General features: G+C 45.9%; 1 protein-coding gene across 2 annotated transcripts in view; it reads right to left on the reverse strand.

The window, feature by feature from the left end:
* Positions 1 to 474: 474 nt before the first annotated feature.
* VSTM2B (V-set and transmembrane domain containing 2B) overlaps positions 475 to 26269 on the reverse strand; it is a 141631-nt gene continuing 115836 nt past the window's right edge. The window contains exons 4-10 of one of the 2 annotated variants that reach the window (XM_017828833.1): positions 23305 to 23447; positions 22054 to 22573; positions 21307 to 21576; positions 20496 to 20680; positions 18878 to 18907; positions 17696 to 18122; positions 475 to 1184 (exon numbers count right to left, since the gene is read on the reverse strand). In XM_017828833.1, coding sequence (XP_017684322.1) covers positions 1096 to 1184; positions 17696 to 18122; positions 18878 to 18907; positions 20496 to 20680; positions 21307 to 21379 — 804 coding nt within the window. In that variant the 5' untranslated portion in view covers positions 21380 to 21576; positions 22054 to 22573; positions 23305 to 23447 and the 3' untranslated portion in view covers positions 475 to 1095. Of the gene's footprint in view, positions 1185 to 17695; positions 18123 to 18877; positions 18908 to 20495; positions 20681 to 21306; positions 21757 to 22053; positions 22574 to 23304; positions 23448 to 26269 lie in introns of those variants that run through there. The other variant, XM_017828834.1, reaches the window with a different exon arrangement.

The following is a 26269-nucleotide window of genomic DNA, read 5'->3' on the forward strand; positions in this document are numbered from 1 at the left end:
GTTCACTTGGGTAAGAAAAGGGACACAACTATGTATTTTTAGAAATCTGAATACATTTTAAACAAATCTTGGAACCAGGTCTAGGGAATACAACATTCCACGTTGATTTATTTTTATTTTCATTTTCCACTACTTGAGATTCATCTTTTTTTCAGAGAAGTCTGGAGCAAACCAAAGCAACTTACCTCGAATGCTGCACACTGTCCCGCTGCCCATCTGATGGATCTTGGATTAACTGCCCAGAGTTAACTGGTGTCACCACAGGAAAACACAGCTACAGCCTATGAGTAGCTGCCAGCACATTCTGCTGTAGGGTTTGGCACTAGGTGAGGGTGTCTGAAAAATAACTGGTTTCGATTTTATTTTGTTTGTGCTGCTTTGTTCCTCAAGTCTCTGAGTTATAACAAGGTAGGGAACACACCCAGCCATGAAGCTTTCTCAGGGACCTTCAGAACACAGGGAAAGGCACACACATCTGTAAAAACTTTATTTCAAAATCTTTTTATTCAACTGTTATTCAGCAATATACAATACAGTTTATAAACAAATGTCTTACCTTGTTTCCAATCTTCATTTAAAAATAAATATTATTGACAGTGAATATTAATTATGGTAAGATGTACCTTTTTTTATGTCTCCAAAAGAAATAATTTAATTAAAAAAGAAAAAGGAAATCCAAAAAACCTAAACACAATAATCTACTAAAAATATTTCCTTTCTTAGGAAGGGTTTGACCCAACATCTTTACATATTGTCATAAAGATAACTGCTCAACAGTTCGTGCAAAATGAAGAGTCAGAGGAAAGGTTTAGAAAAGAAAAAATATTACATTAAAATAGAGAAATCATAAGTGCCATGCACAGAGCAGGGCTTTACACCATAGAGTCTGGAAACTAGATGCATTATTCTATGTGATTTACTTTTCTGTGGCATCCCAAAAAATATGTTTTTCCCCCCATGTAGAATTTATCATGCTTCTTTCAGTTTCTTTCTGTCCATCTTTAAAACTGTAGGTATTTTTTTTGTCAGGGATTTTGTTTGTTATTAAATAGGTTCCTTTCTGTTTGGCAGAGGAGGAGTGGAGGGAGTAGTCCGTCAGTGGTTTACTAATAAATGTACAAGCTTATGCAGTATTAACAGGGACACGTATAGGAGTGGGTCTGTAGCATAAATAGGTCCTGTACCTAGAAAAGAAAGAGACAAGGGAGAGAAGGAGATTTGATTTTTTTATCTTTTCCAATATAGAAGATTAAATGCAGAAGAGAAATATAGGAAGATTTATTTTTATCACTTCAGTGCCAGGGGTCAGAAGCTTAATTTTAATAGTAAAACAGCATCCTCAAGCTATCCAACTCAAAGAGCTTTCTCCTCCCCCTCCCAAATCTAACTGCACTTAGGTCATTTCATTATGTGTTACTAATGGTATGCCTAAACTTGGCTTCAGCCAAGTTACCAGCAATTCAGATTTCTATAAATACACCTTAATCTGGTATATAGTTTCTTGAGAAATGACAGGTATCAACCACCCATTACTTTAAAGGGAAATGACAAATGCTGCAGCTGTACTCCTTGATTAACAGGACATGAACCCATTTCATTTGGAATGGGAACAGCAAGACCTTGACATCTTCTTTACCTTTTATAGGAAAGAGTGGAATTTTAAATTAAAAACGTGCACAGGAGCTATAGAAAGAGAGATGTCAGATGTGGAACACGTCTGTTACAGTCATTCCGTCCAAACAAGGGAGGCCAAGACGGCTCCTGCTCTGAGGAGGGACCTCATGGGGTAGGACAGGGCTGTGGAGCACTGAGGCACGTGCTGGGGCAGGAAAGAGGTGCCTGTGCTCCTGCAGCTGCTGAGGGAGGACACAGCTCCCCCTGGGCAGGGACAGGCACCAGGGCTTTTGCTCTCAGCCACATCCATGCTGCAGCTAACAAGGCTGTCCCTGCCTCATATCCGCTTACACCAAGACACTTGTTCATTTCTTTTATTTCCTAGCTACGTGTGCCAAAAAGGCAGATATTCACTGTGTGCACCGTGGTCTGGCCCCTCTCCCTTGTGTGCTGAGGGCTGTGGAGCTGAGGTCTGTTGGCCAGGAGAGCAGGACACAGAGACACAGTGAGGTGTGGGGCTGTTCCATCTCTGAAACGAGTCACTGCTGAGCTGCCAGGCAAGGGCAGAACAGCCCCTTCCCACGGAGCAGCTCTGCTGCCCTGGTGCAGCCCACGCTGTTGCTGTGGGACAGGAGATCACTGCCTGGAGCTCCCTGACCTCTGCAGAGCCCACGAAGGGCTCGGCCACAGCAGCACCAAGTGCCCACAGGTGACACCTTCCAAAGCCATGCATTGTCACCAACACGGTAACATGACAGTGCAGGGCTGTGACTGATGTCTCACGTGGTCATGGGACATTTCCTCAGGGCTGGATGCAAAAGCAGGAGCCCAGCTGGGGTTTGCCCTGCAGCTGGAGGGCAGAGAGGCACCTAGGGAGAGGCTTCATCAGTGCTGAACACCTCATCTGTGGGAGTAATCAATGCCCAAAACACTGACCATTACCCAGAAACATGACTGTCAGAGCCACTTTGCAAAGCATGACAACTTTAAAAAAAAGTTTTCTGTGTTCAGTACCTCTGATAAAGGAATCAGGGCATTTCTATTTAGGATATTCACTTCAGGCACCCTAATGCAAATACTTTAGTCTTGGTCCCTAGGAGATGTGAGTGTCTCTCAGCTGTGGCATGATCAAAGGAAATGCCTCAGACAGATCTGAGTAAACCACTGCTCTTGGGCTCACTGTTCCAGCTGCCTCATAATCTATACACACCTCACCAGCAAAGCTGGAGTATTGTTACCCAGCATCAAAAATAGTACACAGTAATGTGGTGTGCAATTGAGAAACTCAAGAAATGTCCCCACAGTGCTATCTCACAGACTCTCAGACTGTGTGGTGATTATTTAGTTATTAAGGTTTTAATTAAATCCTTGCATGCACAAACACATGCTAAGGACTGCCTATGTAGCAACAGCAAGGCATTAAGATGAATACAGGATTTTTGTTTTGAAAGCTGAAAAATGATTAGCAAACGCAATTAACTTTGGCGACCAAAGGAGTAACTCAAATTCACATAAAAAAAGTGTGTGCAGGAAAGGGCACAACAGCTGCCAAAGCTCAGGTTCCCAGCCAGCACATGGACAGACAGTCATCAACCATAAATGCAGCAATGCAGAAGCTCATAAGCTCAGAGTTCCCTGCCCCAGGATCCAGCCTTGCAGAGCTGAGGGGCAAGGAGGTCCTGCCCCTGGAGACCTGCAGGCAAGGTAAGTGATCCTCCTTTCCTATGCTCAGAGGGTGTGGGCAGCAGGAGCCCTGCCTGTGTGTATGCCAACCCTGCCAAATTTCCCTGGGCCAGCCTGGGAGCAACAGCACACAGGGCTGTGACAACCATTCCCCAGCCTGAGGGACCTCCCTCCTCCAGCAGGTCCCCCCTTCCCTTACAAATATACAGCCAATGCACAAGTACATTATATCTTAGGGTTTTGGCAAGGATAAAACTCCAATCTACCTACACCAGGGAGAGAAAAGAGCTTGCTGATTGGGAAGGCTGAAGGCGAGCCCTGTTGTCTGCCTCTGAGCCTGATGTGCCATGTGGTACCTGAAGACAGATGTTTATTCATAAACTGCACTGCTGGGCCCCACAGACCCACACTTCCAGTCAGCACATCCCCGTTTCCAAGCTGACAGATGGCTGTCCTCCCTTCTGGCACATGGCACAGCTGCCAGCCCAGGACAGTCCCCACGTGCTATCGCTGTCCCCTGTGCTTGTGGATGGCAGGGGCATCCTGGCATCATTTGACACTCCTAGCAGCTGCAGGCAGCTCACTGGTGCCAAATTGGTGCCAATTCCACACCTGCCCACCACTGCAGGGAAGATCTGGCCTTGGGTATTTATTATGCTGAAACCTGAGGGTGGTGAGAACTCATGTTTTCCCTGCCAGGGCTGAACTTGGTCTTTCAATGAAGAGGACTTGAGTCTGATGAGATGCTGCCAGTTACTCGGAAGGCAAGGTGTGCTTTTGTGAGGGGGAATTCCCCTGGAAACACTGAGAAAGCTCAACCTGGAGGAGCAGGCTCTTGTAGCTCAAGTGCTCTTACAACCATGATACTGAAGGGCTGCCAGGGACACCAGGTTAGGATTGTTTCTGCTTTGAATGCAAAGCAGTGTTAGTCCCAGCTCCTTGCAGCAGCTGTGTGCCTGCTCACTGAAACCATTCCTATGTCAGTTTTACCTCTATGTACTAATTTTAGTTTAAATTTCAATACAGAACTGTGAATTCAACAGTCCAAATTTTGTTTTTTTCATTTTGTTGAAACGGGTGTTGTTTTTAACCTACATTCTTCATCTTCTTAATTTGACAGCGGAATGTGAGTTCAGAGTCTGTTAACAGAATCTCAGCAGTTAAATAAAATGTATTTTTAAAAAATTATTTGAAAACAATTATTCTTACTGAACACCAAATGCAAGGCTTTTTTTTCATACTGATTCAGTGTTGTTCTGCTCTAAGACTTCAGGCAATAGGAAGTACACAGAACTTCAGAATTCTCCTCCCTCTGAACATAAGCAGACCAGAAATATAATTTCCAGTATTTTCTCCCTATTTAGTTAACCTGAACTCTTTCCATTATAGGTACTATTGTTTATAAACAAACTAAACTGAGTCTGCTCAATTCCACTGTTACTGCAGTAAAAGTCTTGACTTTTAGTTAATAAATTGCTACATCTGTAGATGTAAACAAACAACGTGTGCCTGAGCACAAGGATCTGGACACACAGTGGTCCCAGACGTGAGAACAGAGAGTTTCTATCCAGACACTTTAAATCAGGAGTGCACAGTTACTTGCAAACTACAGATATTTACAAGAAAACATTTCATTGATACTTTGAATATTCATTTGATGATTTGTTATTGCAAACTTATTTATCCCTACTCAGACTTAGAATTTTGCTTTTAAATTATTTACATGAACATGGCTAAAAGGGAAAGTCTACCACCATGCAGAGCAAGAACAAATTGTTCTCTTTGTGTATGTTGAATTGATCTCTGGCATCACTCAACCTTCTTTTCGATTTATGACATAATGGTGTTTTACTGTAATTTTCTATTTAATAATTATTTTTATGCCAGAATTAATCAAAGTTGGACTTAAAACAGTTCAATCAAAACCAAACATTAATTAACCAAGTGACTTCCGACACATGGAAAAAATGGGATGAGTCTTTTACAAGCTATATTTAACAAATGGTCAAAACCCACAGTTTCCAGCAGTTACCTATTTTTCTTCCTAGAAAGAATCTGAAAAGTACTTTGATGTCTCTTTCCGAGATGGTAGTAAAATGCAGTGGCCCGTATAATAAAAAGCTGAAAGACATCAGTAGCCTATTTTCCTTGAAAGATGAGATGATAACACCTAAAATCAGACTGCCTATTGATGATGGAGCTGGGGCCCTGGCTGGCAGTGTCACAAGACATTTCTCTGTAGTGGCTTTTATGCAGTGACCTGTCAGCCTCAGCCTATTTCCTTACAGAACAATGCCCAATTAAAGCCCTCAAACCTGGCATTTCATTAAGAGGTGAGGGATGAAGCTGACCATATAGATTGATCTATTCTCTCAGTCCAGAAACTTTAGACTGTGCTTGAGACGTGTTCTTGGAGAAACTGTTCCTACTACTTGGTATCTATGGAAAAACGGAGTTTTACATGGGTTGTTGGTCAAGGATCATTACAAGCAATAACCTCCTAGATAAAACAAATTCTCACTTACTGACACACATTTGGAGCACTTACACTGAATTGAAGGGAATTTACCAAACTTCAGATCTAAGGGGCTTCTCAGAAGTTTTTAATTAAAAAGACACCATTACTATAGACTTACTGAACCGAAGATATGATGTGCTACACCCCATTAGAATTACTCCACAGCTTGAGACAAGATCTTGTAAGCCGTCTGTTTCCTTCTCCCACTCTGAAATACTCCCAGCACAATCCACACACTGCATTTTTGATACCTTTTTTTTTTTTAAAGGCTTGTACCTGGTGCCTTAAACTTCCCACTTCTCACCAAGAACTAATTCTCCAGGAGGCTGTGCAGAAGTGAATCCAGAGCCTGTGCTAACTTTAGCACACGCTCCCAGCTCAACCCTAGAGCACTGCATGTAACAGGAGGTGTTCTTGTTAAAAGAAGTATTGGTACTATAGAAAAAAATACCAAACTACAGGGTCCCCAGTGCCTCCGGCTTTCAGCTGCCTGCAGATCATCACGCTCAGGCAGCCCTAGAAACAGCTCCTGAGCTGCCTGTTGCTGTTGGTAATTTCAGCCATGGTGACTTCCCACATATTTATGAGCAACAGCATGGGATCTGCTTGCCACTGAACTTGCCCAGAAGGCATGATGACAAAATTAGTTTTCTATCCACTACACATTTGTATTTATGATTCACTGAATTTTGGAACAGCTTTCCATAGCTCATCTCAAAAAAATGCCTTGTAGAAGTCAGTACATGTTTTTATTTGTACACAGCCGTGCACGTAGGAGCTTGTGATTGATCCTGCTTTTTTCCTTCATCCACGCCACAGAGGTTTTTAGGGTCAAGAGCAAATCTTCTCATGCAGCTGGATGAAACTACCAGCATTGCCTTCCACACTCTTCTCCTTGAAAATGCCCACATTTCACTTTCCTTAACCACACTGTAGCCTCAACTCTCCAGGAAGCTGAAGCCAATTTTACTGGACAGAAGACACTGACCAAAGTTTTGTAAAACTGTGTCATCATTTTAGGTCTTCTCAAATACACCCAAGTTTCACCATTTGCCTGCCTTCTCTCAAGATATCCACTGCTGTGTTCCAGCCTATATTTAGAGGTGAATTGCCAAAACACCATGTAACAGGAGTAACTGAAACTGTCCTAATTTCAGAAAATCAACAGTTTTTATTATTTCCAATGAGATTCCATTTAGAGTATTTAGCACTCTTGAAATGACCATATTTTATTTATGTGCTGGGCTGAGCTGACCTGACAAACAGAGATGAGGTAGAATGTAAAGCTTGGTAACTCTACAGAGGCTCCATACAGGGCAGCACAATGCAAATTTTCAGCATAGATTAAAAAAACCCGTGTATTTGGAAAAAAAGCCAATATTTTGTAGAAGCCTGGTTCTTAATTTTGATTGTTTTTGATGTGACATCTCAAAAAGTCCACCTAGGACAGAAGACTTCGGTATTTTAGTGGCAAATCACAGCATGGTAGCATAAGGCTACAGATTAGTAACAAATAAATTGGATGGCAATGAGAGGGGGCTGTAGTCATGCAAAGAAATGATGCAGAAATAAAAGGTTGGTTCTGATAAGAAGCTAAGAAAAGAAAAAGATTCCTTCTGCAGTATTGATTTTCTGAAGTACTGCAGTGCCTTGCTGGAAGTCAATCTGTGTGAGTGCCTGTGGGACAGGACAGATGCAGGCATTGGCAGAGTAGGGGATGTGTTTCTTAAGGCACCTGCAATTATTGAGGTGCATTTTGGATCGCAGTAGAGGTTATTTTAACTGAGACTCATTAAGGCCAAATTGTTCTCAAAATATTATTGCTGACAATCCCTTCTGAACAAGCTCATGGTACACAAACCAGTCAAGTGCTGAGTTATCCCCTCGGGAGGCTCTTCCCTTCTCCTAGATTGTAAGGACATTATTAGACATAAGGTACAGGATTAAATGGACAATTGATCTGACCCAGCTCAACAGCTGCTGCAGGTCTGCATGGCACAACACTTTTGTACTAAATACAGCCACTAACAAACAGAGAGAGGGGTGGTTGAACCAGTGGATTTGATGAGTGTATGGAAGTGCAATATCAGCTAAGGAGCAAGAAATACTCCTACCTTTATAAAAAAATTTCTATTTCTTAGGTTACCAGAGAAATATGCAGTTTCATTGTCAACAGAGTGGCAAAAAATCACCTCCCACTGAAGTTACAAGAAATGGGGACACACAATATGGGGAACAGTTGGTACATTTTCCCTCAATATCCCCACTTCCCTTCTGTGGTGGCCAAAGATGTACAGAGCAGTCTTACCAAAAGCCTGACTCTGCTTCTTCCAAATGCTGCATCTGCCTATGAACACCACTGTGCTGAGAGCAGGCGGTGCCCTGCAAAGCCCAGCAGAGCAGCAGCTGAGCTGATGGAGCCAGGCCCTTGAGGGGCTGCTCTTGGGATCTGTTCTACACTGCAAACAGCCAAATAAACCACTCAACCACTCCAAATATCCACTCTTGGAGAAATTAAGTAATAACTTCAAGAAAACACCAGGAGTAATTTACAACAAGCTCCAAAAGCAAGCACTGCTATAGATAGTGTCAATGGAGAATAGGAACGTGTCCTGAATACTTGAAAAGAGTAATTCATTCTATATAGATTATACAGCTTAAATACTTTCTATTGGTCTGCATTTAAAAAAGCCAGTAACTTTCCTCTTTTGAGATCTGCAGCTGGTCTCTACTCTGTATTACCCTCACATAAACAGATTTCTGCTTTGGCATCTGTGAGATGATCTCTCCTCACCAAATATCTTATTAAGAGACTCAAACCATGCAACTATGGGTTTGTTTAATTTCCAGAATTTTCTGCAGTCCCGTGATCTAAAATTAACTTAACAAAATCAAGGACCATTAATTCATCCCTTGAAAGTTGAATAATGAGAGATACAAAATTCTGTGCAATGTGATTTGGCGGAAAATGAATTTTAAACTAAAGCATATAGAAAACTGACTAACTAAATTAGGGTAGTTCAGGTTGTAAATGAGCACCCAGCCCTACACATCCTTCTGTACTACTGTGGGGGCAACTCCAGAGCATATCAATACACACAAATAGCAAAAAGCACAACTCAGACTACCCTGATCATGAGGCAATGAAGGATACTGGGAGCTGGTTTCAGTTGCTGAGCTTTGGAGTGAGCCTGGGCCATATTATCAGGCTTTAAAAGCCATGTTGCAAAAAAACAGGCAAGCTAGATATGGTCACACAATTCCATAGGTTGACACCTTGTGAAAAAGATTTGTAATAAGAGTCACACTGGACTGGACCACAGATTTCACATTCTGCAATTGATGCAAGCTGCAAATATTCGCAATCCAGAAGTTCTGCAGTTCCGTGCAGTACTGACTTCACTGTCTTCTACAGTATTTTTTACTTGATCAGGATTAGGAGCAAGCTGCCAATGTAGTTGTAATTATCACTCCAATCAGAATTACTAAACTTAAGCAGATTCAAATGCAGATTATTTAAGGACTTTTTTTTGAAAAATAACCCTCTCCTGTTCGTACTTAAAGAACAGAGCTAACTAAGTGCATTAGCAGAATACATGATGACACACGAAAAATGGCTGTATTGAGAGCATGTGTCCAAAAAAAAAAAAGCAGAGCCTGTGATCTGGGGAGGTTTAGGTTGGATATTAGGAAGAAATTCTTTTCAGAGAGGATAATCAGACATTGGAATGAGCTGCCCAGGGAAGTGGTGGATTCTCTGTCCCCGGAGGTTTTTAAGATGAGACTGAATGTGGCACTTAGTGCCATGGTCTAGTAATCATAATGGTAGTGGACCAAGGGTTGGACTTGATGATCTCAGAGGTCCTTTCCAACCTGGCTGATTCTATGATTTCCATAAAGAAGGGATCACCTTTTTGCCGTAAACAAACAGTAGCATTTTGGGATTGACCCACAATACACAGACCCTGCAAACCTTTCCAGTGATTGATATTTGCTAGATACTAGCTAACTAAAGACATTGCTATGCCCTAGGTCTAAGGGAGGCCAAGTTTTACAGAATAAGCCAGCAAAGGGTTATTTGGCAAAACTGTGGACATGGGATATTCCTCACTGCCCTCTTTACATGTGAAATCTCCAGCTCCCTGGTGTGAGAGGGATTCAGATTAGAATGCCAATTTTAAAATTTATAAAGCAGTAAAGTATTTCTAATTATGCCAGTTTGGTGAGTTTTACCCATAGAATCTCAAGGTTGGGAAAGACCTGTAAGATCATCAAGTCCAGCCATCAACTCAGCACCACCACACTGTTCCCCACTAAACCATGTCCTCAAATGCCACATCCATATATTTTGTGAACACTTCCAGGAATATAACAATAAAACGATAGACACAGAAAATGATGTCCATTAGAGACCTTACTGTGCTGTGCCTCCTTTGAAGCAGCTGCTCCCAGCACACACAGTGATGTCCTGCTTCCCAGCCACAGCCATGCAAGGGCAGGGTAAGACCAGAAATTATCACAGAATATGCTGAATTGGAAGGGACCCATAAGGATCACTGAGTCCAGCTCCTGGTCCTGCACAGGACACCCCAATGATCCCACCATGTGCCTGAGAGCATTATCCAAATGCTCCTTGAGGTCTGTCAGGCTTGGTGCTGTGCCCACTGCCCTGGGGAGCCTGTTCCAGTGCCCAAACACGCTCTGAGTGAAGAATCTTTTTCTAATATCCAACCTAAACCTTCCCTGACGCAACTTTAGGCCATTCCCTTGGGTCCTGTCACTGGTCACCACAGAGCAGAGCTCAGTGCCTGCCCCTCCTTTGCCCCTCACAAGGAAGTTGTAACTGCAATGAGCTCTCCCCTCAGTCTCCTCCAGCTGAACACACCAAGTGCCCTCAGCCACTCCTCACACGGCTTCCCCTCAAGGCCCTTCACCACCTTAGTTGCCCTCCTTTGGACACTCTCCAATAGCTTAACATCCTTCTATATTGTGGTGCCCAAAACTGCCCCGATATTGCAGGTGAGGCCGCCCCAGTGCAGAGCAGAGCAGGACAATCCCCTCCCTTGCCCAGCTGGTGATGCTTTGCCTGATGCCCCCCAGGACACGGTTGGCCCTCCTGGCTGCCAGGGCACTGCTGACTCATATTCAACCTGCCATCAACCAGGCCCCCCAGGTCCCTTCCCTGCTTTCCAGTTTGGCAGTTTCCATTGGCACCTGCTCAGCATCCTGCGTGAGCTCGGTCAGCACAGCTCCCTCCTCCAGCCGCGGCACAACGACCCCGCGCTCGCTCGCACAGGCTCCTCCATGGAGCACGGCTGCTGCTCTGCCAAACTGCTCCTCTTTCCAGCTAATAAAATTGCCTCCCAGCTGATAACAGCCTAGCAATATAAAGTACTTGGTTGTTAGCCGCTGTTGTGACAAATAATACCATTCTGCTGACAACCCCATTTTTTCCAATACAAACCTACTTGAACTGTTTATTATTGACACATGGGGCTGCGCCACCATTATCTAATCTTAAAAAACACATAGTAAACAGCAATAGTGAACCTGCCAGCATTCTTACTGCTTTAGCAAAGCTAAATCAAAACCCAAAGCAAACCCCTTTTATTACCAGCACAGTCCTGTCAGGCTCTTTTAAGCAAAGAAGGAACACCTTCACAGGACTACAGCAAGATTCGTTTCCTGGCAGAGCCTACTTTATGTTTGCTTTGCAACTACAGATCACCAGTATTAAAAGCATTCTCAAAATCAGCACCAGTAAGACCGTCTGGACGTTTCTTTCTGCCATGACTGCTAAGTTTGCCAGTTAAAGTATTAGGGACCTATATAATTGACTACACAGTTCAAGTGTTATTTTATACATCAGTAAAGCTGCATTAGTATAGTGGAGGTGGGGAGTGCTTAATAATTATTGCCTCTTGTAAAACATACAAAGGTAGCTGGTTCTACAAACTAAGATGCCATTTTGCAAAGTATCTATTGAAACTGTATTTAAAGAACTAGCAGTATGTATTAGAATTAGCAGTAAAATGATGTTTTTTCGTGCAAATACACATGTGGAGGTATTTGCACAAAAATACCACTGATCCTTTCTTCATAAAATTTTCCAGTTGTCGCTCACTAATGAATCAATGTCATACAGAAATCTAGACCAACGTTAGGTACAGCTTCCACTTTCATTAAGAAGACCTGGAATACCCCTTTCATTGTGTTTAGTAATATTTTTAAAAATATTTTTTCATCTATAACTTGAAGATACCAAAGAAGTTCAAATACTATTCAGATTTCTTCAAGGGCACTGTACAGGCTATAGTAGAATAGGTTGGTACAGTTTTGTCTGTCCTCCACGGAATAAGCAAGAACCGCTGAAAGGAGGTTTCTCAAATAAATTGCATTTCCACAGTACAAAAACATCCTGGCACAGCTTGTTTCTGCCCTAGATAATGAGGTGACACTGTACAGCAGTTTGTGCTTTTGTCCAGTTCGAGAATTAATCCATATTACACAGACACAAAAGAAGATATTTGACCTCACTTGTCCCCAAAGCAGTCTAATTTGCCTAGATATTACAGTGCTAGTGATGTGTACTTAATGAGAACTCTCTTTGCATGTTTATTATCCAGTGACATTTAGGAGGTCAGCCTGATAATTCAGTTATGGCCTCTGTCTTGCTACTTTATTTAATGTAAAGGAAAATGTGATGTGACCCAGGTTGCATTTAACTACAAGTAACAACAGAATGTGAGCTCATACATGGGCTCATAAAAAGGGCAGGAGGAGTGGAGCAGACCCAGACATTACTGAGTGGAAAAGGCAGGGAGCCCAAGCTGAACAGCCACATAGGCTCTCCTTTCTTGCTATTTCGTGTAATGTTCATCTATCAAACATAAACAAGCTCCACAGGCTGTCTCTCAAACTAGCACACAGTCATTGAAGCTCTGACAAAGCCAGGAGAGCTCTAAACTCAAACCCTTACCCAAAGTTAATCCAAACCCACCCACAGCCCCTCCAAACAGAGACCCTCTAACCAGCCACAGCTCGTCACCCTCAACAAAACACTGTGTTCATTTACTTTGCTGTCCCTAAGCTAGAAAGACACACCCTTTTCTTCCCAATGCACAACTCAGATCGTGCCTCTGACACGATCTCCTGCCTCAAGGTGGGTTGCCACAGCTTGACTGTGCCTGTGTTGCTCTCATGAGCATCACTGGGAGCTGCACATGCACAGAGGCTGCAGAACTGGGACCTGGTGCTTTATTATCTTAGGCCATGTAGTCTATGAGCAGAGTTTCTTCTGCCTCAGACATAAAAGGCTTAGGGGGGGGGAAGGGATAGGCATGAAGTGAAGACTTCTGTTCTTCCTTGCTATGAACACTTCATCTCTGCATAACACGTGACTCTGTGTCCTTCCTGGAGCACTCTGAGCACAACGAAGCACAGCTTCTTGTTTCACACTTCCATCTTTGTTTATTTTATTTAAAGCTTTCACTTCTGAGCTTTGAGGCTAGAGATCAAACAAATAAAAGGGAATTTGGAAGCTGCAGTGTCTGATCTGCATTCTGCTCAGAAGTTAAACTATAAATTGCCCCCAAGCCAATACACTCATTTTGGAGACTGTTTTGTAGGATATAACACAGCCAGTTTCCCTCCCAGAAGGTCAGTATGAAGATCCTTGTTTATTACTTCACCATCAGATGACAAAGACTCATGACTAAGGCAGAGGACTTGCATTTAAGAGATCTGAAATTAAGTTTTCATATTTAATTTCGCAGCTGTCACAGGACTAAACAAAGCCAGTTATTGTTCTTCCTGCCATTTGTCCATCTCATCCCTTTGGACGACAAACTTTCTAAGATAGAGACACTGTGTTTCACTCAGTGATTCTCCTATATCCCCCCAACTCTACCCAGTAAAAACTAGGAACACTTCCAAACAGTTACACTATATGCACACTTTCACTTGCTCACCCCAATTTTTTTCCTAAGCAGAAGATTACACTTGTGTAGAAGTATTTAAACTGAAAGCCAAATATTTAGAACCACATGGACAACAACTGCTTCCCTCATAGTATTAAAAGCAATGATCTTACAAGCAGATCTCTGCCTCCTCACAGCCCAAGTCCCATGTCCTAGATTCCTACTTCAGTCCACCTTTCCAGCAGTAACCTTTCAAGCAGTGACCTTTTTGACTCAGGAGACCACAGCACGAAATTTTTACATGGTTGTTTAAAAATTACAGATAAAATTCTGTAGCTAATGTTTCTGGCATTTGGTCAGTTTTTCTGTTAGGCTCGATCTATTTCCTTAAATACCACAATGCTGAATTTCAACCAAACACCATTCTGATGACGTGCCCGAAACAATATGTTTTCTATGTATATCCAGTTTGAGACTCTCTGCTCTTTAGAGAATCTCAGTAAGGGACACATTTATTCTAATAAGTTCATGTTTCAGTTGAAGTAGAAGATGTAAAGAATCACAGTTTTCCACAGTACGTGACTGGGAGAGCAACTGAAGTCAACAAGAGCCCTGCAGGCACATCTCAATGTAGCATTTGATCTATAATCACATTTATTGGAATAGAAGCACATAGAGGCCCTATCTTACTACACTGAACATATTGGGAAGATTTCTATTGCAAGGAAAATAGGATTAGAACCCAATTCACGCAGGACACTCTAGCTAGTGCCATGCCATCAGCTCTTATGCAGAGCTCGCTGGTGCCTTAAATGAGAGTGTTTCTTAATAGTTGATGGCAAATCCAGTGTTCTAGCACATTTCTGCTTTTATACAGAGGAAATATCCCTGTATACAATGAAAAAGACTTAGAAATGCTAAAGTCTTTTGAGAGTAAATGATTAGATGATTCAATTACTACACACAGATTTGGTGCAACTACTTATCTGTACGTGTTACAGGGCTCAAAATAGGATAACGAAGCACACGTATTATGCTACTATGCAGATATAATTCATATAGCAGCACAAGGTTAGGTCCTGCAGAATTACACACCATGTGAACAAAGATTTAGTTTGATTTGTTGGCCCTACTGTGTGGAAAACCAGTTACAACACTGCCTTGAGGGAGTGGACTTGAAATAGGGCTTCTAGTTCCCAGAGGTAAAAAAAAAAAAAAAAAAGAGGAAAAAAGGCATTTTCTATAAAGCAACTGCATTCTTTACAGAGAACAATAATTACTGTACCTAAAATAGCTCTAAAGAACACCACTTTAACATACAAATGGGAAACTCTGAAGGTCAAAATGTCATTTTCTTTTAAGACATTTTGAAGCTAGTTTAGTGCTTATCCAACCCGAGTTGGCAGCACTGGAGACCCGAGTCTTCCGTTTCCTCACAAAAGCAGGTGACATCCCTGCAAGTCCTCATCACACTGACTGCTAAGTTAGTATTTTATCCACATGTCTTTATGCAACACTTCATGTCTAGGGAAGATTTCTTGCCTCTGCACCAAGCTGTCTCTCTCTGCTTCAAAGCAGGACCCTGGCACAGACAGTCCTTCTAAGACACATGAGTGATGGGGACTGAGATGGCAGCAATCTGCTTCACAAAAGCAACTGAAGAGATCTCTCGTAGTTACAAGACTCAGATGGTTCTGGTCCAGAAGGCACCCGAATTAGGAACTTTGAGGGCCAAATCCCTCAGCTTCTAACCTAAAAGCCATGCTGTGGCTGATGTACTATTCATAAGTAATTACAGGCAGCTCCAAACTGCCACAGGTACGGAAATTACAACAAACCAAGTAGAAGCCTGTTATTCAGGGAGGTCTTCGATTCAAGCAGAGCAAAAAGCCATTGTTTCTACAGAGGACCATACCAAAATACAAAATTAGTTGCCTCCCTCTTACAGAGAAAAAAGCAGGTGCTGGTTTACACCTTATTAAGTCAGTACTAGGAGCAGTGATCTTGTGCTCTCTGCACTGACTTCAGCTTCTCTGGCACAGGAGCTGCCACAGAGTGGCACTGTTCACAGACACCAGCGTGCCCAGGAGAGAGCTCACAGCACGAAATTTTGGTTTAGCCAATTTTGTAGCCCTCAGCATCAGTCTCCATCTGGAGATCCCCACTAAATATTTTTCTGTGTTCTACTGCCTTTTTCACTAATTCAAATCATTCCACTACCTCCATTGCTGGCCACAGTTTATTTTCAGAATTTAATCCAGCCTAGAAATGATGCAGTAGTGCCACATCCCCAAACCACAGACATGTACAAAATTGGGACAGACAGCAGTTTAGATGATCTGGGCAGGAGGTCTTGCCCTAACAGACATATGTGACATGCTGTCTTGGCGGCACACGCTCACATCCATCTGTTGACATGGAACTGAGCCCACTGCGCTTCCACTGCCCTGTTTTCAGTTTGCATGCACCACTTAAGCTCTGGGTTCAGTAAGGCAGGATGCATAGGGCTGTGAGTCCCAAACCCAACTTCTACTGTCAGCATGGAAAACACTGCAAGAATTCTCACAGTCATTGAGTGGAGAGGAAACATGAAAACAACCCCCAGCCCTGGGGTCCTAGGAGGAAAGTGGATCTTTCCAACAGGAAAACAATACATCATGAGCATTAGTGTTGACTTCAATTTCTTGTGGTCCCTGAATTCAGGAAAAGCAAACTGAACTTTTTAAAATGCCTGCAAGCACCTGTAGTTATCACCTTATCTTCCACCAGACATCAGTGAACAGCCAGCTTAGTCTTGGGAATGACAAGGAGTAAACCCCAACTTTCATATGTATTTCTACATGAGAAAAAACCCTAATTATTCACAAAACAACAAAAGGTAGTAGCCAGATAAAACACAGCACCTGTAAAGCACCAGCAGGTCATGGTGACCCATATACAAATTATTTCCATTACTGTGAGCCAAAACCTGCAACTGTTTGCCCCGAGAGTGTGAAGAGGCATCAGGAAGAAGTGTGAACATCTCTGCATGAAGATTATAAATCTGCGTCAGAAGAGACTCAGCAGAGAGGGGAGCTCAGGGCCTTCCCTGCACAGTCAGTGGCATAAAATTGTTTTCCTTCTTGCACAGACAACTTGGCAGGAACATTTGTTCAACATTAGCTAAGTGACAGTGGCTGAGAGAGGAGCTGAAGCCCAGCCAGAGCAGCAGCACACCTTTGAAGCTTGAAACACTTTTGCAATGCAGATTTAAGATTATGTTCTTTGTCCTAGACTTTCCTGTCATTAGTTAAAGGTTTATAACGGCCTTCTCTGTCAAGCTGTAATATGGTAATGTGGCATTAATAACTTAATACAGTATTAACTGATAGACAATCAGTATTAGAATGATGTTTACATTTGAAAACCATTATACAGTGCTGTATCTCCAATTCTTATCCTGCCATTAATTCAGATGTGGACCTTCTTACACAGCAATTGACATTTCCCTTCTGAACCCGCACCCCACTCTGCATGGGCCCTGCAGCTGTCGGGGACAACCAGCCCTGCAACCACTTGCTGATCTAAATTCTCTGCAGAACATCCACGGCATTGTGCTCACCTGTGGCTGCAACTACTGTTTCAAAATCCTCATCCTAGAAGCTGAAAGGGGGTTCTGAAAGCGGGGCCTCCTAAAACCTCATCCTAGAAGCTGCAAGGTGGTTCTGGAGGCTGGGCCTCCCATAGCACCTACGAAAGGATGCAGGTCCTTGCCTTGCGCTCAGACCCACCTCCCCAGCCCTCGCCTGGGCTGGGCCAACGCACCAGCCCCGGCTTTTGAGACAACTTAAGCGCACTTGCCTACAGATTTGGGTGCGATTATTTAGCTTTAGCATCGCAGCGACAGCCCCACCCATAGCAAAGGAGGGGTCACGGTGGCTGACCCACGAGTGGGGGTCCCCCTCCCGCCCCCGCGCCCTACCTGACCCGTGCTGCTGGCGGAGGATGGCTGCCTGCCCGGGCGGCGGCGAGGCCGAGGAGGCGGCAGCGGCGGCCGTCGAGGCGGTGACAGTGGCGGCGGTGGCGCTGGCGGCGATGTCCCCCTGTGCCGGGGCCGGCGGCGAGGGCGGCGGCGGGCGCTTGCCGGGGCCGGGCGGCGGCGTGGGGCGGGCGGCGGGGCCGTGGCGGCGCGGGGCAGCCCCGCTCTGGATGTGCGACACCGCCTCGGCCGCCTGCACGTCGGGCGGCGCGAAGCGGGACAGGACGCGCAGCAGCGCCTGAGCCTTGTGCTCCTGCGTCTCGTCGTCGCTGTAGTCCGACACGCGGCACTGGTACACGCCCTCGTCCTGCCGCCGCACGCCCGAGAGCCGCAGCCGGTGCGAGATGTCGTTGCCCTGGACGCGGACCGTCTGCAAGAGAGAGCGCACCGCCGGCACCGCCTCAGCCCCGGGCAGCGACCCTGCCCTGGCCCCAGCCACGGGGCGAATTCCCCCCAGATCACCGGACACAGAGCTGTTAAAGCCCCACCTCGCGGCCCCAAGGCCGCACACCTCCCTCACCACCAACGCCCCCGCGGGGCTCCCCTCGCCCCCCGCGCAGTGCCCGGTGCCGGGCAGCCTCCAGCCCGCACGAACCGCCCCGTGGGGAACGCGCAGCCCCTCGGGGGTCGCCCCGCGCCTGCTGCAGAGGGACAAGCCTGGCTGGGCTCGGTGACACCCCGCCGGGGCCGAGCAGGTGACCTGAGTCCGGCTCCGCCGGAGCGGCTCAGCACCGCGGAGAGGGGTAGCGGTATCCCGGGCCCGCATCAAATAAAGGGGCGTATTTCCTGCAGGACAGGCAGAGAAGGGGGTCGTTTTGCGACATTTTCTCCTAATCTGGCCCACGGTCTTTTCCAAGCGTGGCTAAGGAAGAGCTGTAAGGTAAGCATGACTTCCTCTGGATTTGCAAGGAATGAGACGTGACTGCAAAACCAGCAACAGATGGTATCGCGTTGATCGAGCCGTGACACACTGAGGAGGGGAAACGTGCCACAGTCCTGCCGTGCTGCAGGAGCAGGGCTGCCAGTGAGACCAGCTGCATTCGTGTGTCAGGAAAGGAGGGGGGCATGCAGTAAATCCCACGTGCATGGGAGGAGGGGTGCACACCCATCTCGAGCTGCACTTACACTGATTTTGGTTGCATCCTTATTTGTTACCTAAAAGAACAGAAAAAAGGGAGATTAGACTCAGTGCTGCCAGTACCTCAACAAGATGCTCATATTCCCACCCCAGTGCAAGGACAGGACATGGACAGATACAACTTTCTCCACTTGCCAATCACACAGCCCGTGTGTGGCCTGGGGGAGTTCCCCAGATTATGGGCAGGGCAGCAAAACAGTGCTCAGCTGGAGAGATTGTTTTGGTGCAGCTCCCGTGGTGCCCACAAAAGTGCTGCCTTCACCCAGGGTGCGAACAGCAGCCAAAGAAACGCTTGTTGCATGCTGTGCTGCTCACAGCTGCTGACAAACACCGGGGAAGATGCTTTACCAGCAGCACCGCAGTGAAGTGCTTGGGCAAGCTGGATCCCGCATTGCTCAGGGCAGAGCTTCGGTCCAGAGACACCCTGGGAAGAGGTACCACTCAGCAGGTTTTGTATTTGGCTATTTTTTTGTCTCCAGCCAACTACTGTAAACCTAAGTGATGCCTCAGACCTCACCGACGCGCCTCTCGGGGAGACGGTCATCATTCTCCAGGCACGCTCTGTCATCATTTGTTGCAAAAGCAATTCACAGTTTTTATATAAGGTTAAAGAAGACATTTAAATCCAAGCAATTCATTTCCCAGTCTGACAAGTGACTTACACTTTCCCCAGCTAGGCGGCATCGCATTAGCTCAGTGTCTATATGCTTTGCATCTCTATTTGAGCTCTGCAGGAAAACAAGCGTGCCACAGAGAGGGGAGCTGGCACAGGCACAGAGGCTGCCGCGGGCCACCCTGCTGGCACAGGGGACAGAGGCTGGAGAGGATGACGTGCCCTGCACAGTAGGGCAACACATCTCGCAAGTCCTGCTTTACCCCACTCCTTGTACAGCCCTGTTTGGCACCAGGAAGGTGTCTTGCACTGAGGGGAGGCTGTAGAATGAACTGGCTTATGCTGGGGAAATGCAGCTGAAAAATTTAGACTAAAGCCTGCCCTCATGCCAAGTGGCTTGCTAGGGGGAGGGGAAAGGAGATGCAAGATTTAACTCTGCTTCATGCATTTTAATTACTACATCCGACTGAAAACGTCTTGCTGAGCTCCAGATATAGACAGATACTGTACAAGTACAACAAGAAATTGTACCTTTGTATATGCAGACTGATATCAGCTTAACATACCAACAGAGAGAGGTGTATCCCTCATGGCTTTCTCTGCACTATCAGAGAGCAGAGGCTCTCCCACCTTTTACAATGATTCCTAGCTCAGTCTACAGAAGCACAAGGTTTTTGCTTGTCCACACTTCATACTAAAGCTATTTTCACTGGTTTTCTTGGGACCTCACTGATGATTTTGTGGTGGGACGTTTATCACTTTCTATTTACAATCCTTTAAGCACGGTTTTTTTTCCTGAGATGAAAGTCCCCCATAGTGCATACCCTGTAGTCCTGCATCCCACAGAGGGCCTGGGCACACCAGTGCTTCCTACCAGTTGCTGGCACTGGGTAGAGGAAGCAGTCTCCTCTCTGGGGCTGCTGAGTTTATTTTGATCACCTCTAAGCACGTTACAATCAATGAAGAGATATATCTCCATAGCAATGTATTACCTTGCTCCTGCTGCCAGGGACACTGATGGCTAATTCGTGTGCAAGTTCTCTGGCTGGTTCTTTAAGGTACCACCACTGGATTTCCAAGGAGTAAGAGGTGGATCCGCTGGCTCGGAAAGCACAAGGCATCTCAATATCATCTCCCTCCCTAACAGTCACATCTTTGGGAACTTCAGTAAAGGTAGCTGGGAGGGGAAGATAGAGTTACAAGGGCTGGTTAACGGGAGACATTAAAAGACAAGATCAGTCCTTTTCAGCGTAACGTGAGCTGCTTCAGCTCAAGGGCTACGCGCTGACCGAGACACGGGTTTCATGTAGCCCAGCGACCGCAGAGCAAACGGAGCGTCCAGCACTGCGCACACCCGGGGCAGGGCAGGGCCAAGCTGGTCCCCGCCACCCTGCAGCCGCGGCTCCAACGGGAAAGTTTGAAGAGCATCTTAAACCCCCTCGTCCTCCCAAGAAAGCCCTGGGCTTTCAGAGCTACCGGTGTCCCACTGCCCCCTCCCGCAGACGGGCGCGGGGACTGTCCCGGGCTGCGCGCCCGCCGCGCCCCGCTCCGTTCCGCTCCGCGCTGCCGGCAGCTGCGACCCAACAGTGCCACCTTGTTCTGCCAGAGCCCGCCCGGGCAGCTCCCTGCCCCCAGCCCCCAGCACTGCCGCTGGGAACGAGCCGGGGACGACGGGCCCCTCAGCACCTGCCGGCGGGAGCGGCGCGGCCGGAGCTCAGCCCCGACGGCCCCGCAGCCCCCCGCCAGCAAGTGGTGCCCGGAGCGGCGGATCGCCGCGGGGAGAGGCGAAAGTTCCCTACTCACCGGTGACAATGAACAGCAGAGGCGCGTTGAACATCAGGTAACAGAGGGTGCAGAACAGCCCCCGACTTTCCATCGCATCGATGTGGGCTGCGGGCGGCGGCCGGGCTGGGGGCGCAGCCGGGCACGCCTCAATCCATCGCACACAGCGGGCCGGGGTAGGGCTCCTTCCCAAAAAGCCAAAGCCACCCGGCTAACCCTTGGTTTGCGGAGAAGCAACTATAAAATCCACAGCCGACCGCTCAAACTCGCTCGCAGGTGGAAGCGACGTCCCTGGGAATGCAGCAAATAAATCGCGTCCCGGTCCTTCGCTCCGCCGCGGGCGGGATTCAACTGCCCTGCGCTGCGTGGGGGCTCCCGCAGCCCGCAAGCGAGGAGGCGGCGCCGGGCGCCCCTCCGAGCCCCATCCCCGTGCCCGGCCCGCGCTCGGGGATCCCGCGGGGAGACACGGACGAAGCTCCGCTCCCTCCGCCCGGGCAGCGCCCGTCGCGGCGCGGGCTCAGGCTCAGCCCCTGCGCGGCGGAGGCGGCGGCAGCCCCGGGCCCGCCTCTCCCCGCACGGGCGATGCGCGGCGGCCCCGGCCGCAGCTGCCCCGCGGGCCCGGCCCCCGCCCCGCGGCCGCGCCCCGCACCGCCCACCGCGGCAGGCACCGCCCCGCAGCCCCCGCACCGCCCGCGGTGCCGCTCGGGCTCACCGGGACTCGCCGTCCCGCCCGCTTCGCTCGAGCTCCCCGGCCCCCTCCGCAAGTACCTGCGAGGCTCCTGAACGCAGAGCAATAAGCGGGATGCTGCTGTCTGCGGCATCCCCATCCACGTCTGGGGGTCCTCAGCTGATGGCTCGGTTGCTGTCAGGGCTTCCACACTCGCTGGGTTTATTACTTGTTGTTAAAACACATTAAGGAAAAAAAAAAAACACCACCAAAACAGCACAACTATCGACTTGGAAAACAGTTATCATAAAAAGAAAATGTTTCCGTGGATCAGCTGTTTCTCAGGCAAAATGTCCCCAATTAAAAAATAGCACTGCTCAAAAGTCGTCAGTAAAGTCATTTACAGTGAGTAGCAAACACAAACAGAGCTTGATTTTTGCAGTAAGTAATGCAAGGGAGCTGTATTTTAGTAAATTTGAAATGCTTTTCTAAAATATTTGCCCTTTCCCTGCCCTGGAATTCCATTAGAAGTTACCATTTTGTTCAGCCACAACTTCATTTAATCACTGGGATGGCCTGGGAAGTATGCTGCAGAAAATTTATCTTTTTAATGGTTTCATTCTGTAGCATAAAAAAAAATGTTGAATGTGTTAGCTGGATACATGAAGATTTCTATGGAACAAATTATTTAGAAACATTCACTTTTTGAAAAACTAAATCAGACCAGTTTTTAAACGGGTGCTAGTCTCTTATCTCCCCAGCTAACTGACTCCCTGCCTGATCAGACACACTGCTGGAGGCTTAAGCAGTTGGGCACTGCTGGCTGCTGGCTTCCTGCTAGGAAAACCCTCCTGCAAGGTTTCCATCAGGAAGTTTCAGTAAAACTCACACAATCCTGAAGAATACTGAAACTGCATCAAATCAATATTTCCTGCTGTAGACTTTTTTCTTCAGAGCATTTTTCAGCCATTCCTACCCATCATACCATGACCTGAATCCTGTGACAGCGCCCTGGCAGGTCTATGACAACTTTCCTTGCCTTTCTCCATGTTGGTTACTGGGAGCCTAAATCTTGCCCCCAGGCAGGGCCCGGTCCCCCAGGCAGGTGGAGTCAGTCCCTGCCAATCATAAAAACTTTTATTGTAAAAACCAGTAAACACCATTAAAATGAAATAGTCTAATAATCACTTAACTTTGCTTTTGCACCCAAAAGCTCAGTGTGCTCCACGCAGTAAGAATCATTCCTTCTTTTCACATGTGGCCTCAAGCCATGTAGCACTGCAGAGTCTCCCTGTAGTTCTTCACCTACCAGGCCACATGAAGGCAGGGAAAGGCCATTAGGACAGACATACCTGAGGAAGTAAATCCAGCAGCCACTCCACTCAGCAGCACAAGGCTTTCAGTCAAATCCCAGGAATGGGTTAGGTGGGTCCTCTGCTAGTGAGGCAATTCCATGACTGTGTTGACCTCTGCACTAGGATTGATTAGAAAACTCCTATTAGATAAAGAGAATCAAAACAGAAGCAATTTTTATGTAAAATTAGTAGTGGAAAATCATGTTTTAAACACTTTTACTCCAGTTTTTATTAAAACTGATGTTTAAAAATTTCTTTGGAAATTGCAACATTGTGAAAATTTATAACAGCTGGGAAAGTAAAAATACTCTTTGTATGTTGAATTTTGTTTCTTAGAGATAAAAATAAGTAATAAAAATGAAAGGGAAGGCATATGCATCTAAACTTAGTTCTATTTTAATAAATCTAAGGTTGTTATTCTAGCAATAGTGTTGCTGAATTGAAGACAGTACTATCTTGAACGGGACTCTTAATTTATAACACTAAGCCTTCAGTATTTACTACCCTCCAAATTTGATTTTATATGTAGCAGCTGAACATTGAAGTGCTCATATCTTTGTATTCAATTAAAGTAAGGAATTAGGAACTCAAGCGTGTTTTTCACAATCTTAAGTTAGAGTAATTCAAGACTCTTTTTATGTTCTGTTCTACTAAAACTATAATGGGGGACTATTGTGCTCTACACTCACTAGCAAGTACTCTGTGCAAATCATCTTGCTCTTAGGATCATAACAACATTTGAAGTCATTTATTGATTCAATCCTGCCAACAAAAGGGGCTTTGGCAGTGCAGAAGCTCTCACCTGGCTGCACTCATACCCCTAACAGGGGATGAATGGCAGGAGTATCACAGGTAGAAACCTCCCTTTGCAGTTGCTGATCCTGCAGCATCATCCACACCAGCAATTCTCAGTGAAATCAGGGAAACTATTCAGGTGCTTAAAGCAAAGGCTGTGTTTTGCTGATGACCGTATTTCTTTGCTGCAGCTGTCAGTCAGATAGCAGATAGGCAACAATATTTTAGACTTGTGCAAAATGAAGTTGGTTGTTCTCATGGAGAAATCCTACGGCATTCCCATAGCTTTCCCCTTCCAAATCTGACTGTAGTAGAGAAGATTCTCTCTGCTGTAGGATAAGCCGAAACACTGTTCTGGTAACAGGACACTTCCTCACGTAATCCATGTGACTTCATCCCTCAACCCTTCCCGAGGAGATGGTGGCAGGGAGAAGCTCTGAAGTTCCCTTCCTGGCTCCTAAGCACCTTTCCAGGGAAGCCAGAAGGAGTCTGAAGGGACCATTGGACAAAACCAGGAGAATTTGTCCTGAAGGGACAGTCATCTTTGTCATCTCTGATCCCATTCTTATACTCCACTGACAGCCCAAATCCTCCTTTGATAGGAGATGCAGGAGCACCACTGACCTCAGGAGGAGATGGATAATTAGCAGTGGATGAGTGTCTGGCACTTTAGGCAGACACTGAGACTCACAGGATTGGTAGTGGCAGACCTCTTTTGATGTTGCTGGACCATGTTTTATAGCAACTCATGAAATCCCTGAAGTGATTCCAGCACTGTGTAGCTGATGACATTTAAGAACATTTCTCCCTGGAATTTTTTTAAATCACTAGCAGCTCCATTATTTGAATAACCAAAATACTTTCTAATGGCTGCTTGAGGAGCCTTTAATTCATACCCCACTGTTTGGAGTTAATCCATTCAGAAATTAAACAGTGCAGGTCATCTTTGGAAAGGAGCGAGCTGCAAAAAATCCAGTTTTACACACACAAAGCATATATGATGGGATATACTTTGAGTTGGTGCAAAAGCACAGTAACCTACTTGATGTGACGTGGTATTCCTACCACATTTAAGCAACGTTCATCTGTGCCCTAAATCCTCTGGCAGAAACAAGTCCTGTTCAACACTCTGTGCTTAGATTTTTGTCAGGGTTTTTTTCTTCTCATTTTTCTCATTAGGCTGACATATTTTCATAGTCACAGGGGGCCAGTTTTGCTTCTAGTGACAGAAAGTAAATGTTTTTGCACACGACTGCTGTGGACATGGAGGGCAGTCCTGGCCCTTCCCTCCTGTGGTGGATCTGGCAGTGCTGCCACTCTCAGCTCACAGGCAGGGCTCCAGAGGCTCTGGGGCTCAGGGTATGTCCCCAGGAACCTGAAAGTGCTGGTGGCTTGCTGAGTGGCTTCTGCAAACTGTATTACTGTGTATCTTTACAAAATAGGCGAGGGGCAGAAGTGAATATTGAATGTAAAGAAACCTGAAAAAGCAAGAAGAGAGAGACGTAAAATGTTCACATCTCTGCTTCCAGCACAGTGACCTTCACTGTGGAGCTTCTGTCTCAGGGTAGCTCATAACAACAGGCTGGCAACTACCAGCCTCATTGCCTCTAAAATGTCACTGGTTTAACATCAAATCAAGAGGTATAATTGCATTTTTTCTTCCTTCTCCCCACCCCACAAATTCCAGTCCTGATCAGGCCCAAACCAAACTGACAGCATATTTGTGTTCCCGTAAGAAGTCTTCAAAAGGTCACAAAAACTGCAAGTTCAAAGGGCTGGATTGTTTTCAATATATACCATGACTCTCCTATTTCCCATCTGCACTGCCTTGAAGTTATTCCAGGATCCAGGTGATATGCAGAAGTCTAACACAGTGTTTGAGAAAGAACTGACTGGTCTCATATGAGGAATTTCTGGGTTAAAACTGTCAGACTGTGCTGTCTTTTTGGTTTATTCATCCTTACTCTGGACAAGCGACATTTCCACCAAAAAGCTTCATTTTACTTTCCATGAAACTGATTAAGATAGAAAACATGTTTCTGCATTCTGGCCAGGCACAGCTCTCACTTTATGCACCAAATGCATTTTTCACTGTCTTCAGTTTCTACTTTCGTTTTTTATCTTATTTTCTTTGTTGAATGATCTAGCAGGATGAGACACTTATGCA

Source organism: Lepidothrix coronata, unplaced genomic scaffold (genome assembly GCF_001604755.1).
Source record: "Lepidothrix coronata isolate B3197 unplaced genomic scaffold, Lepidothrix_coronata-1.0 Scaffold153, whole genome shotgun sequence".
Classification (NCBI taxonomy): Eukaryota; Metazoa; Chordata; class Aves; order Passeriformes; family Pipridae; genus Lepidothrix; species Lepidothrix coronata.